Source organism: Peromyscus leucopus, chromosome 5 (genome assembly GCF_004664715.2).
Source record: "Peromyscus leucopus breed LL Stock chromosome 5, UCI_PerLeu_2.1, whole genome shotgun sequence".
Classification (NCBI taxonomy): Eukaryota; Metazoa; Chordata; class Mammalia; order Rodentia; family Cricetidae; genus Peromyscus; species Peromyscus leucopus.
In genome coordinates, this window is record NC_051067.1 from 30,645,471 (window position 1) to 30,658,582 (window position 13,112).

General features: G+C 42.0%; 1 protein-coding gene across 4 annotated transcripts in view; it reads left to right on the forward strand.

The window, feature by feature from the left end:
- Mylk4 (myosin light chain kinase family member 4) overlaps window positions 1-13,112 on the forward strand; it is a 103,469-nt gene that overhangs the window by 18,631 nt on the left and 71,726 nt on the right. For 2 of the 4 annotated variants that reach the window (XM_028882536.2, XM_037205841.1), the window contains exon 2: window positions 5,079-5,349. In XM_028882536.2, coding sequence (XP_028738369.2) covers window positions 5,079-5,349 — 271 coding nt within the window. Of the gene's footprint in view, window positions 1-3,041; window positions 3,237-5,078; window positions 5,350-10,584; window positions 10,848-13,112 lie in introns of those variants that run through there. The other 2 variants (XM_037205842.1, XM_037205843.1) reach the window with 2 other exon arrangements.

Genomic DNA, 13,112 nt, shown 5'->3' on the forward strand with positions numbered 1-13,112 from the left:
TTTTAGTCCATTCGTGTCAATAGCAAGCATCCATATTTTGTTTCTGACTAGTATTCCATTTGCATGGACATACCACTTCATAATCTCCCTTCATCAAACTAACTAATGGACATTTGGGTTGTTTCTAATTGTGCCCATTGTGTCTACTGCACCTTCCAACATGTGTGTGCAAGGGTTGCATGTTCTTGCGTTTTATTTCTCTTTCCTGTGTACCCAGAAGTACTAGACTTACAGAAAACAACTTAAACTGATACTCCACTTTCAAATGTATCTGTGCCATTTTCCGTGCCTACCTCCAGTCTGACGAGAGCGCCCCTTTCTTCCCATCCTTGCCGTGTCCACTTCCTCTACCTCTTTAAAACTTTCCCAGTGGACACAAATGTTATTTTTTTGTGATTTGAATTTTCATCTTCCTGATGATTGATTCTTAGTGTTTCTGTATTTATTTTCTGCCCGTCTACTCAAATCCTTTGTCCACTATTAAAACTGGGATGTGTGTCATCCAATTAGTGAGTTGTAGCAATCTTCTGTGTGTTCTGGATATGAGCCCTTTATCAAATCTATGCTATCAAAACATCTTCTCCAGGCCGTAGCCAGTCTTTTAATTTTTCTAATGCTGTATTTTAAAGAGCAAACCCTGAATTTTGACGGAGTGCAATTTATCAATTCCTGTATTTAGGTTCATATTCTCTGGTGCTTTATGAAGGTGTAAAATGTAATTGTTAGGCAGCTGGAATGAGGTAGTCTTTCGTCTGAATTTTGATATCTATGACAATTGCTCCATGTTTGTGTGTAGAAGGCTTGTTTTTCTGGAGACACTCAGAAAGCTGTGTATAAAGAGAAACAATCAACATTTCCTGGCTTGCTTTGAATACCAAGCAGAAGGTTAGCTGTCAATGATGCCAGTTCATGTGGCTCTTCAGATTTCAATCTCTTCCTTGGATAGTGCAAATGTTGCCTAAAAAATTAAGGAATTCTGTTCTTTATTCTTGAGAATTTCATACATGTATACAATGAAGTATATCCATGCCCATTTCCCTCCTTCAACTCTTCCATGTCTCCCTCCCAACTTCATTTCCTCCTAAAAAGAATGATTTTTCCCTCCCCTAGCAGCGATCAACTGCTAATAAGGGGTGAGGCATAGAGAACACCCTCTTGGCTGGTTTGATCTTGTGCAGGTCTTGTGCAGGTAACTACAGCTGCAGTGAATTCATAAGTGTAAGCCATGTGATGTCTAGAAGACAGCACCACACTACAGCACTCCTCTGTGTCCTCCAGCTCTTTACAATGCCCTTTCTTTACTGATGATCCCTGACAATTGGTAGTGACATAGTGGGGGAGGTGGTGGTGTGGATAAATATATCCCAGTCAGTGATGAGCACTCAGTTACCCAGTGAGCTTTGTACCAGTCATAGTAAGAGTTACCCAGTGAGCTTTGTACCAGTCATAGTTAAGAGTTATCCGGTGAGCTTTGTACCAGTCATAGTAAGAGTTACCCAGTGAGCTTTGGATAACTCTTACCACAACTGGTGCAATTCTCGTAACAAATAACTGTGCCCCAAATCAAATAGAACACTTAAATTTCCTAAAGGAAGTTAAATTGTTTGATGTGCTCGATTTTGATTCTTGCTCTCAGACTAAGGGAGTGGTCAAAGCTTACAGAGAAAGCCGAGTAGCAAACCTCCACCTACCCGGTCAGTATGAAGAAAAAAAACTAGCATAGAAGAGAGATTTCTACTCAGAAACTTTATGAGCAGCCCAGATGGATATTCTGCAATGCCCATCTACTGTCTTTCCTTTACACACTGTGTCTAATTCATCACAAATCCCGATGTGTGAAATGTGGAAGCATACATGGGATTCTAGAACCAAAAAAAAAAAAGTTTTAGAGGAAAAATGAAGAAAATTAACAATTGGATTTTGTTAAGAGTGGTGTATCTGCTGGCCCTGGCTTTCTCGTGCTGTGGCTAGGAGCCAAGGATATAGGAATTCTGACTTCATTTTCATGGTTTGACTGGAGGCTGTGACTACGTACATCTTCCTTATTCTGAGAAGGATTTGCCTTTGTCAGCATTTGTACACAGCGTTATCACACCTGCAAAAGTTGGTAACCTGAAATCGGTTCAGCCTTTTGAGAATACTTTATTGAATAATGTATCTTCTTAAAGAACTATGTTTTGGAATCCTAGAAAAATAGCAACAGTTCTGCTTTTCAAATAAGATTCTGCTAGAGTCCTCCAAATGCTACTTAAAATGGAAAACACCCATTTTTGTCTTGACTGGAAAACATTGATCTACATTTTTAAAAAAAAGAAGACGAAGAAAGAAAGAAAAAGCAAGGGTACCCGAGGCTGTGGTGGCAATGGGTCTCAGAGGGATTAGTAAAGGGTGACAGCTGTCTGGGTCACGAGCAATTAGAGAGCCGTCTATAATGTCAGTTTTAGTTTGTCGGCAATGTAAACTTTATATCAAGAAAATATATCTAGGAACAGCAGAACTAGGAAGGTGGTTGCTTTCTTGATGAATCAGGAAAAGTCATGGTGTCACTCATAAGGACAGTTGGTGAGAATTCCACCTCTGTTCTTTGTACCTACCTGGATATGTATGCCTTTGACCTTCCCCCTAAACTAGGGGGAGTTAGAGACCTTTTAAATACAATTAAGTATTGAATAAACAATGCTTGCTAAATGCATTCAGAAGGCACCATATTACATTTGGATCTCTCCATAATCATCAAAACAAATGTGTATGTAACTGTGGGCTCCCATACCTTGCATCCTGGTTGCTGCAATCAGGTCTGAGAGGAGTATGCGACCACCAAACACAAATCCAGCCCTGTGATTACAAGGGAACTGAGAGAGGATGGTAAAGGTGATATTTCATCCTGCGTTCTCAATTCATCATCTCCCTACCTGACCTTTGAAATGGAGCCATCAGCTTTGAAAGGCCTGGCATCTAAATTTAATATTCTTCCCCATCTGACTAAGGAAGCAACAGCTGAGCAACATGAGATCAAGGAGCATATTAGTTTAAACAGGGGCTCAGGGTGGCATTTGAGAGAAGCTACTTCCTCGGGTGGAGACACTTGTCTGTCCAGATGACTTCTTCCCACTGAGAGTGAAGTCTCTTACAGGAGAGTTCTACAGTCGATTGGAGTCTGCAGATTCCTGTTCTCTGCTGGGAAGAATCCTCCTCTTGTGAAGTGATTCAGACTCCAGGATGTCCTCCTATAGACGGTATCACTCGGGCTTATTGTCACTGCCCCTCCAATCCCCCTTTTCTCTCTATGTCGCTCTAAACAACAAGGGGTTCGAAACTTCAGACAGAGTCAATGCTTAGTGTTTCTTTATGGAATGATATGTGTTAAACCCAAACTTTTGTTTTAATATGTTAATTTTATGACTTTCAGTATGGCCTGCGATTCAACATTATATCTATCTACAGTTCACCATTAAATAGATATGCATCTGTTCTTATTTTTATAATTTTTTCAGAGAAGTTTACAAAATAATAATAATGATCTATAGTTTATCTGTAGAGTTCTGGTTGATGTTATTTGCATTTTAATTCTTTTGAACCTAAGTACTTTAGGCAATATATAGGATTTTGTAGAGTATTATATTTGAAATACTTTATAACTCTAGTAGATTATTTTAATCTATGAATTGTAAAAATGAAAGGTGAAGTTTCACTGGCAGAATTAGAAATGATTTTGAAATAGAGAAAATGAAGCAAATTTCAGAGAATTTCCAGCAGGGGGCCTCGGGGACTAGCCACAGGAAAGCACAAATTCAAATCTTCCTTAATCTTTCTCTCCCTGGATAGCCAAGTACTGTGTGAATATGTAGATGCATTTATGTGCCTAGGATTAAGTGTTATTTTGCAGTGTGTACGTTACCTAATTTGAATGGGGAGTATTTCAGAGAGAGCATGCAAAGCCGAGCTCGGGGCACAGCTGTTAGTAAAGGTTCAGTGAGAGGTGTGGGGCTGCATTCTTCATACGAAACGAGTTTCTTTTGAAAGATCCCTACCAAATGTCTGAAGATGTGGGCGGGAGGGCTTGCAGTGTGATTCAAAGGTAGGGGTGCTTGCCTAACATGTGTGGGTTATTGAGCTCAATCCCCAGCACTGAATAACTTAGAAACTGAAGTGCAGGCAGATAATTGCTGTGGTGGAGACACTGCCCAAAAGGAGGTACAATTTCAGAGAAGAGGCAGGAGCCCCTCTTCCTGGACAAGCCTTTCCTGCAGGACTGTGAGGAGCAAGCCTTCCAATCCCAGTCAAAAACCCCAGTCCTCAAATTGTGTTTTAACCCGTCACTTGATATGGTGGAGGGGTTTGAAATTTGCCCCTTATCTCCCACAGTTTGGCTAATTTTAGTCTGTGAAGAAAAAAAATCTGATAATGACTAGACACCTAGAAAAAAACACATGCTCACAGCACGGGAGTATGAAACTCAAAGCGGGGTGCATAGTGGTCTTTTATTGAGAGCCTGAAGGGACAGAGTTTGGATTCCTGGGGTGAAAGGAAGTGGGAAGTCTCTGGAATGTCGAAGGAGGGGCGAACAGACATCAAGGATGTGAATGAAATCTTTCAGGTGGCAGCCACCTGTGGTCATCTCTGCAGGGCAGGTGACAGACCCTCTGTCTCATCTTCCTGTAGATGACTCAATCTTTCTTGGGTTCTAGAAAAGGGGGGTATATTAGATAGAAATACCTCTATTTCATTTATTACTTTTTAATGTAGATGGATATAAACTTCCTTTTACAAAAGGATTTTCCCAGCCATTCCTGTGTGTACAAAGGTCTGTGGTTTCTTTAATCAACGTCAAATACGCCGCATAAACATAACTGGGGTCAGATGTCTTACTTTCTCTCCATGTATGTCTTGTTTAATTCAGTGAAGGATGGACATAGTCACCTGGGAGGGTGCTTCTTACTATTTAACTTTGTGGGAAAATGTAAAAATAAAAGTTTCTCAATGGACAAAGTTTCAGTGTGCATATCGGCGTTGCTCTTGATTTTGGAAGTTGATAGTGAGTAAATGACTCCAACTTTTCTTGTTTCCTTCTTTTATAGTCAAGAGAAAGGAGTGCTGAGAAGTCAGGACTGTGTCCTGCTTTACAAGTCGGAGACTGAGGGAGATGAGAACTCCACCCATGACAGCAGCCTGCTCAGACTCACCACCAGCATGCTGAAGGTCAAGAGGCTGGAAGAGATCAGCTCCTGCCACAGCAGCAACCCCCTGGAGAAAGTGGCCTTCTTCCAGTGCATGGAAGAGGTGGAGAAGGTGAAATGCTTTCTGGAGGAGAATTCTAGTGAGCTGGATCTGCAAGCTGGAGACCATGAGGTAACCACATCCGCCCTCATCTCATGGCTAGTGCTCTTTACGGGACCCCCTTCAAGTTCAGTGTTGTCACGTATGTGTAGTACCGAGGAAGCCTGAGAGCAGACACATTTCCATTCCCTTCTCCGAGGATGATGTGTAAACTCTACACTTGAGCTGGGTTCATAGAACAGAAGCCTTTGAATGTGCATTTTACCTGCAGTGGCTGAGAAACTTTGAAGTGAATTTCTGAGGACTGGGAGTGTAGCTCAGTGGTAGAGGGTTTGCAGAGCATACTGGAGACCCTGGGTTCCATATCATCACCCCTCTCAACCAAATATACATGTACACATACTTAGGGAATACGCTTTGGAGACACACTTTAGAGAAGGATCATTGAAAATATGTGTTTGGGCTGAAAACTCAGAGAAGCACCCTGGGAAGACAACTGTGCAATTTCCAATTTCCCAAAGACCCTGAGTTCTGTGAGAGGTAGAGTTATTGACAGCAAAGTCCAGAGAAGGGGCAGCATTCCTTGCCGACAGCATGATGGTATAAACCTGCGCCCACTCTGCTGAACCAGAGCTCTGAGATGCACCAAATTCAAACACAGAGTTGCCTAATCTGATCAAGGAGATGATAGGTATTATGAGAGTAAGTTGGTTAATATATCCAGCACTGCCACCACAATACTGAGAAGACCCCTCACTCCCACCCACCCCCATGCCTTGCCAGGGACCTCCACTCAAGTAAAGGGGCATATCCTTGACTATACTGTAGAAAGGAATTTCAAGATGATTAGGGAGAAAGAAAGTTGGCAGCTTTATTAAATAGGTGAAAAGAGCTAGTATGTGTGTGGGCATCAGTGTGTGTGTGTGTGTGTGTGTGTGTGTGTGTGTGTGAGAGAGAGAGAGAGAGAGAGAGAGAGAGAGAGAGAGAGAGAAAGCTGGGGGGGGGAACAGTACATTTCAAGACATGGGTGTCCATGCACAATGTCCTCATATATGAGTCTGTGGATTTCTAAGTTACATTGTTCAAAGGCGTGGGCTACAGAGATGGCTGAGTAGGTAAAAGTGCTGACCATGTAAGCCTGGTGGCCGGAGTTAGAATCCAGGAACCCACAAGAAGGTGGACAGAAGAATTGAGTCCACAGAACTGTCTTCTAACCCCCACACATGTGTGGTCGCACATGAGCTGCACCCCATCTCTCTCAAACACATAATAAATAGAAGAAACTTAAAGTATTGATTTACAACAGGTTTAAAGATTAAGCAAAATTTAAAAGTTAAGTAAAAATTATAGTGGCTAGAGGAACAGCTCCATGGCTCAGAGCACATACTGACTTTGAAAAGGATATGAATTTGGTTCTCAGCCTCCACAAAAGATAGCTCACAACAGTCTGTGACTCCAGCTCCAGGGGACCAGACATCTCTGGCCTCCATAGACACAGCACTCCAGTGGACATACCCTCCATCTCAGGTACATAATAAAAATGAGCTGGTTTACTTACTTTTTCTTAGGGAATTTCCTTTTGCAAATGAAATTGTAAGGTTGTTTTACAATGTGCACTGTATAGATTTGGGGTGAGAGGAACGCTAATATGGTAAAACTCACGGCCCTAAACTCCTGGTCTCAAGCTATCCTCCTGCCACAGCCTCCCAGATATCTGGAACTATCTAGGTGCATGCAACCACCCCATTACTTAGATCCAGAAGAAGAAATTGTCATAGGCAAAATATAAGTGAGATATGAAAGATACCCTTGCAAGGACCACTAATAGCACAAACAAACAGAATTTATTTTCTCCTCATGAATTTCTGAAGGAAACAGAAAAAAACTCATCTTTCATCACTTTGCACAACAGAAATCAACTAATGGTTTACATGGATTTGATTGTCGAGTACATTTGTTCTCATAATTCTGTGATATAATTTTGTTGCTGTTGTTGTTTGGATTTTTTTTTTCCAGAGAGGGCCTTGTATAGCCCAGGCAGTCCTTGAACTCCATGTGTAGCTTAGGATGACCTTGAATTTCTGATCCTCCTGACTCTACCTTCTATGTACTAAGATTACATGTGTGTGCCACTGTGCCAAGGCTATGTGATAAAAAATTTTAATTAACTGCCTTTAAAGTGTGAGGTAATGGTGAGTTGGACTATAAGCTTTCTTAGGAAGAATTACTTTTATGATTACCAACTGTTTTAGAAAGTTCCAAATCTAATTTGGAAGTTATATATTTTGGGGTTTGTGGGGGAAAGATTGAGTCTGCAGAGACCCTAAAGGAAGTAGGCAAACACTTTGTGGCCAGGCCTTTCTGGCTTCCATGCTACAGTTGACACCATCAAAGGTAGAAACCAGCGACAAGGAGTGCCATATGTCCCGTTGAGTTTTTTATTTATAAATAGAGAGGCCCAGGGATGTCAGCAGTCAGGACCCCTGTTCATCTCTGGCCCTGTGGAGAATGGACAGGTACAGGTGTCGGCGGCGGCGGCTCAGAGTTCTTTCTATGGTGGTCAAAGCCCAGCCTGTGGTGGCCGCACGGCCAGCAGGCCTGGCAGCTGCCAGGCAGAGAGGCCACCTCAGCAGCTGGGGTGTGTGGACACAGCTGGGCTGCCAGGGCTCTCTCCATCTTCTGCAGGGCTGCAGCAGACCTCTACCGCGTCACTCCTTTCTCTCCTGGGACCATTCAAAAGGCCTGTCCCCTTTCTCACTTGACTCTCGTCTCCCCCTCCCCATTCTCGTTCTGAGAAGATTGGGGCCACTAATGGTAGAAACATTTGTTAGCTGCACTGAAAGGCAATTTTCACTGGATTTCAGACACTCTGGGGACGCAGCTTTGTTCTGGAAGCTTGGAATACAGTTTCCAAAAGCAACTTTATCTGCTCTCAGTCCCCAGAGCAGAAGAACTGTATATAAATTTAACAGCCTGTATTTGTTAAAATAGTTCAGTGAAACTTGGATGCTTTTTTCTTTTCCGGCTCTTAAGCGGGATTTTCTATTTCATTTGTTTTCCCTGCGCTGAGTTTATTTTAAACTATCTTTCTCTTCCTCTAGTTTTTTTTTTTTTAAGGTGGATTGTTAAATACTTCATATTCTACTCCTCTGTATGTGAAACATTTAATTTATTTTATAATTTTAACTTTGTTCCTTTAATTTTTCTTTATTTCCATGTGGTTCTGTTTTCTAATGTCCTTTTCCCTTAAATAATACTGTGGATTTTAAAAGGTTTATGACTTAAAGGGGCGATTCACGGGCTTGCTTTTATGTTCTCCTTTTCCATGCCATATCTCAAAATTAAAGCCTTTGAAGGGTGGCATAGGCCTCTCCCCAAGCAAGGAGCTGGCAATAGATAGGAAGTGACACTCACCTGTCCTAAGAATAAGGCCATAGCTCAACCTCCCTCCCCCCAGATGTTTTTCCTCTTCTTCCTTTATACCACACTTGTAAGCTATCCAATTCTTCAGCTCAGTCTCAACCTCCACTGGGCCTTAAATCTGTGCATCACCAATACTCTATAGTCATCAGTTCTGGGTCCCCTCCAAACTGACTCCCCACCAGCCCAATTTCTTACCTGCAAAATTTCACACAAGGACTCTCCTCTCCTCTCTAAAATGCTCAGTACGAAGCCTATATTTTATATTTGCCCTGGGCCATGTCCTTGTCCCAGCCCTCCCCCTCCCCCATGAGGACATCTGCAACACTCTTTCAAAAGATCATGCATATATGGAAATCAAATAAATGGATGAATAAAGTATGTTTTCAGCAGATAACCATGTACCACAATACGCTAGATCTAAACTTGTCCAACATATGCATTGAAATCAAGCGGAACTTAGCAAAGAGTTGATCTGAGTGAGGAGCCTAATAGCCACCATGTACATACTATGATGTTATAAATGCTAAATAGTTCTCACAACTATAATTGTAATTTGATATAATTAAATGCAGAGTTTTAATTAAATTATTATAGCCATACTTTGGTGCTATGGACACAACCCAAGGTTTCAAGGATATGCTATACCCCCAACCCATACAAGGATATGCTCTGTCCCCTGTGCCATAGTTCTACATTTTATACCCAAGATGATTTATGCTCATCTCCCTTGGTTTTCCCTGCCTTCCTGGGTGATCCTATTTCCTGTCATTTCCCATGAAGGCTTGGTCCCAAGTACAAAAACTAAGAGGGATTAGAGTATGGATGGTCCTTTTACAAAAATATGTCTTTGTGGACCACTCCTCCAGAATTGTGCTTATAGGGCTGAGTTGAGGTGGATTACTTCTGAATCTACACTCATCATGATTTGTATGGAAAAGTCTCCTTTAGTAAGTTCCAGGTTTCAGGGCTGGGAATGTACTACAGTTGATGGAATGCTTCTTTAGCATGCAAGAAGCCTGAGTTTGAGCAGCAGCACCACATAAACTGGGCATGATGACCCACTCTGTGCCTGTAATGCTAGCATTTGGGAGGTAGAGGCAGGAGGATCAGAAGCTGAAGATCATTCTGAGCTACACAGAAAGTCTGAGGCCAGCCTGGGATGCCTGAGACCTTATCTCAAACACAAAAGACAAAAAACACAACAAAACAAAAACAAAAACTCAAAATACAATACTACTACCGACAAAAACAGGTTCAGTTCTTCCCCGGTACCATCTAGAGGAGAGATTAGGATGGCCCAAATAGACACAGGGTCTCACGGTCCCTGGGGTGCTTCAGTGCCTCTCTCAGATATTCAAAGACTGAACCAAACCAAACTATTTCTTAGCGGGATGGGCAAAAGACAAGAGAGGGTTGGGTAAAGCATAGGTGTCTCTGTTTTGATTGAGTTGGTCGTTTTAATAGCAGATGCCATTTCCTGACAGCTGATGTGAAATTTTACCACCACCAGCCGTGTTAACAATGACTATTCTTAGATCTCAAAATAGCATAGTCAAGGATGAAGGTTTTTAATTTTTGAAGTTACATTCTTCTACTCTTTTTTTTTTTTTCTCCTTGCCCCGAAATGGCAAGAGAAAGCTTCCTAGCTGGCGTTGGCCCAGCAGAGGCAGCTGATACCAGTTATGACGCAGCTACTAGTCCTTGACCAGGGGACAAACACATGTGTGTCAGTATAAATTATTGCCAGCGATCTCTCTCAGCCCCTGCACCTGTCTCGTATCTGTCACAAAGAGCCATCATCTGTTTCCTTTTAAAGAAGCAGAGTATTAGTTGGTCGTGTAACCAGAGATGCCCAGTGTAGGACTGCACAAAAAAATCCCATTGCAGTCCACAATGCCCACTCCTCAGAGCAGAGCAGGGAGCACAGGGAACTTGAAAAGTGGTTTGCTAGATCAGGGCAGGGAAGGTGCCTACCAAGCCAGGGACTTCGCAGCTGCTCCCAGGCAATGGACTCCATACTTCAAAGAAAAGACTTCTGGATTGTAGGTAGCGTGTGCCTTCTGTCGTCTTCAGTCTTCTGGCGCCTGTTTCGGTCAGTGGTGACATGGGGAGGCCCCAAGCAGGCACCTGCACTTGAGGATGCACAGGTAGTGAAATCCTTTTGAATGAGGGCAGATTCATTTTGCAATTCTTTTTGAACATCTCCAGCTCAGAAGCGGTGCTCACCAAAGGCAGTTGATCCATGCCTTGCTGGATCTTTGCCCAGGACTACTGTCTTAGGAGGGGCTGGGATAATAATAGTGACATGTGGCACCTTTCATCATTTCTAGCAATTGGGCCAACTTTCGGGGAATCTTGAAGCAGCTGTATCAGGAATTAATTTAAGTTGGTGATCTGTTTGGGGTAGGAGAGTTAAAAATAATGTTGGCATCACTTCATTTTTTGGTCCTTTTTATATGTCGTGGTTATAAAAGAAAAACATAGATTTGACCTGTTCATAGGAAATCTGTTGTAGGCTCAGCAATGAAGGGTGCTGAGTACTTGAATTGTCTCCTCTCATGCTTTGGGCTGCTGCTGATACGGTTTTTCATCAAACACAGAAGCCATTTCTACAATGGAATTCTGTGGGCAAGATACAGTTCTGGAAGAGAAGTAGTTCTCAGTCTGAAGAGTGTAGTACTTTCTGAGAGGTGTTCATTTCCAGGAAAACAGCTTTCTCCGTGTGCTTGATTACTTTATTCATTATCATCTGCTAAGTCACTTTCAAACACTTCAGACAGTCTAGCAAACACCCCAGAAGACCATGAGGGGCAGCACTCTTCTCGGAAGGCAGGCTGGCAGCAGTGTTTCTCAGCACCTTTATTCTCCTCCAACACTCCCCCTTGACCTCCTCCATGAAATGTTATTTCTTTTCCTTCCTTAATTTTTTTCTGAATGGCTAGAGAGGGGGCTCAGTTGGGGAAGTACTTGCATTGCAAGTGAAAGGGCATGAGTTTGACCCCAGAACCCATGTGAAAATATCGGGCATGGTGACCCATCTTGTAACCTCGATGCTGGATTTCAGTGCTTACTGGCCAGCCAGTCCAGCCTAATAAGTGAAGTCCAGGTCACTAAGAGACCTTGTTTCAGAAGGAGGTAGGTGGTGCTCCTGAGAACAACATCTAACCCCCAACCCCCCAACACACACACACTTACATAAAATTGTTTGTGTGCATACAGTACTAGGCATCAATCTCAAAGCCTTGAAGTTCCCAGGTAAGTGTTGCTGGGCCACATTCCAGCCCTTCCCATGAAATTTATTTCTACAAATACCCTGTTTGATGTATATATCCTTGATGCATTATATGTGTGCACATCCTGTGCATATATAAAGAGTAAGGTTTTCTTCATCTCTTCTCCCCAGAGAGCCAAAGCCCCACTCGGGTGCTCTTGCTGTACTGGCAATACGTGATTTACAGTTTAAAAAATTTCCAGGAGAGGTGGTTTGATAGCGGTACATACATGCATGACTTACATCTTATCCTATGAGAACCACAAGTTCTGGTTCTTGGTAGTTTTCAGATGATACAGCTCTATGTTTCCCCAATGCCTGAGCCTTTCCTGGAGTCCTTGCTACACTGACACTTCTGTGATTATCAAGTTCATGTTCAAATGAACAGCCAAATCTTGGAATAATTTATTAAGTTGCTTTATCTATCTTAGTTGAGAACAAAGTAAAATTAGTGGGAGAAAAACAGCAACAGAAAAAAACAAAACAAAACAAACCTGAAGCATATAAAACCCTGTCTTTAGGCTAGTCCTAACATCATGGTTGTCTATCTATTCAGACCCAGTCACTGGTACCCAAGCATTAATCATGTCTGGCTGTTTAATATATATTTTTATGGGAACTATCAGGAGCACTACATTTCTTTCATGAGAAATGCTATGAGAGATTTCAGCTTCTGTGTGGAAAGGAATGGTATTCTCTGAAGCTCTGGGATGAGCACTACTGGTATTTCTACCTCTGGTATCTGACAACGAAAAGGTTAACAAGCATTTAGAAGTACCACATATATTCTTTTAATGGTTCTTATAGCTTTTTAACTGTAAAGAAAAGCTCATTTATGTCAGATTTACAACATAACTCTCATCTTTTTTCATCACTAATGATCATTTATAATGCTGACAACTGATTATCTTTGAAATTTGTCCAAGCACAACAGTTTAGAGATTAGCTTTCTCAGGGATGCCAGAGAATCCATTTGTAATGTTAATATGTTGTCTGCAGTCAAGAGGTAAAGGCTTTCTGATGCACTGTGTATAGATGCCTGCTCTTGTAAAGTTCTATATACCCTTGAATATACAGATGAGTAACCTTACTGTGTATGTTGTTTCGGTGTTTCTGAATAATCAAAATTATGATAATTTTA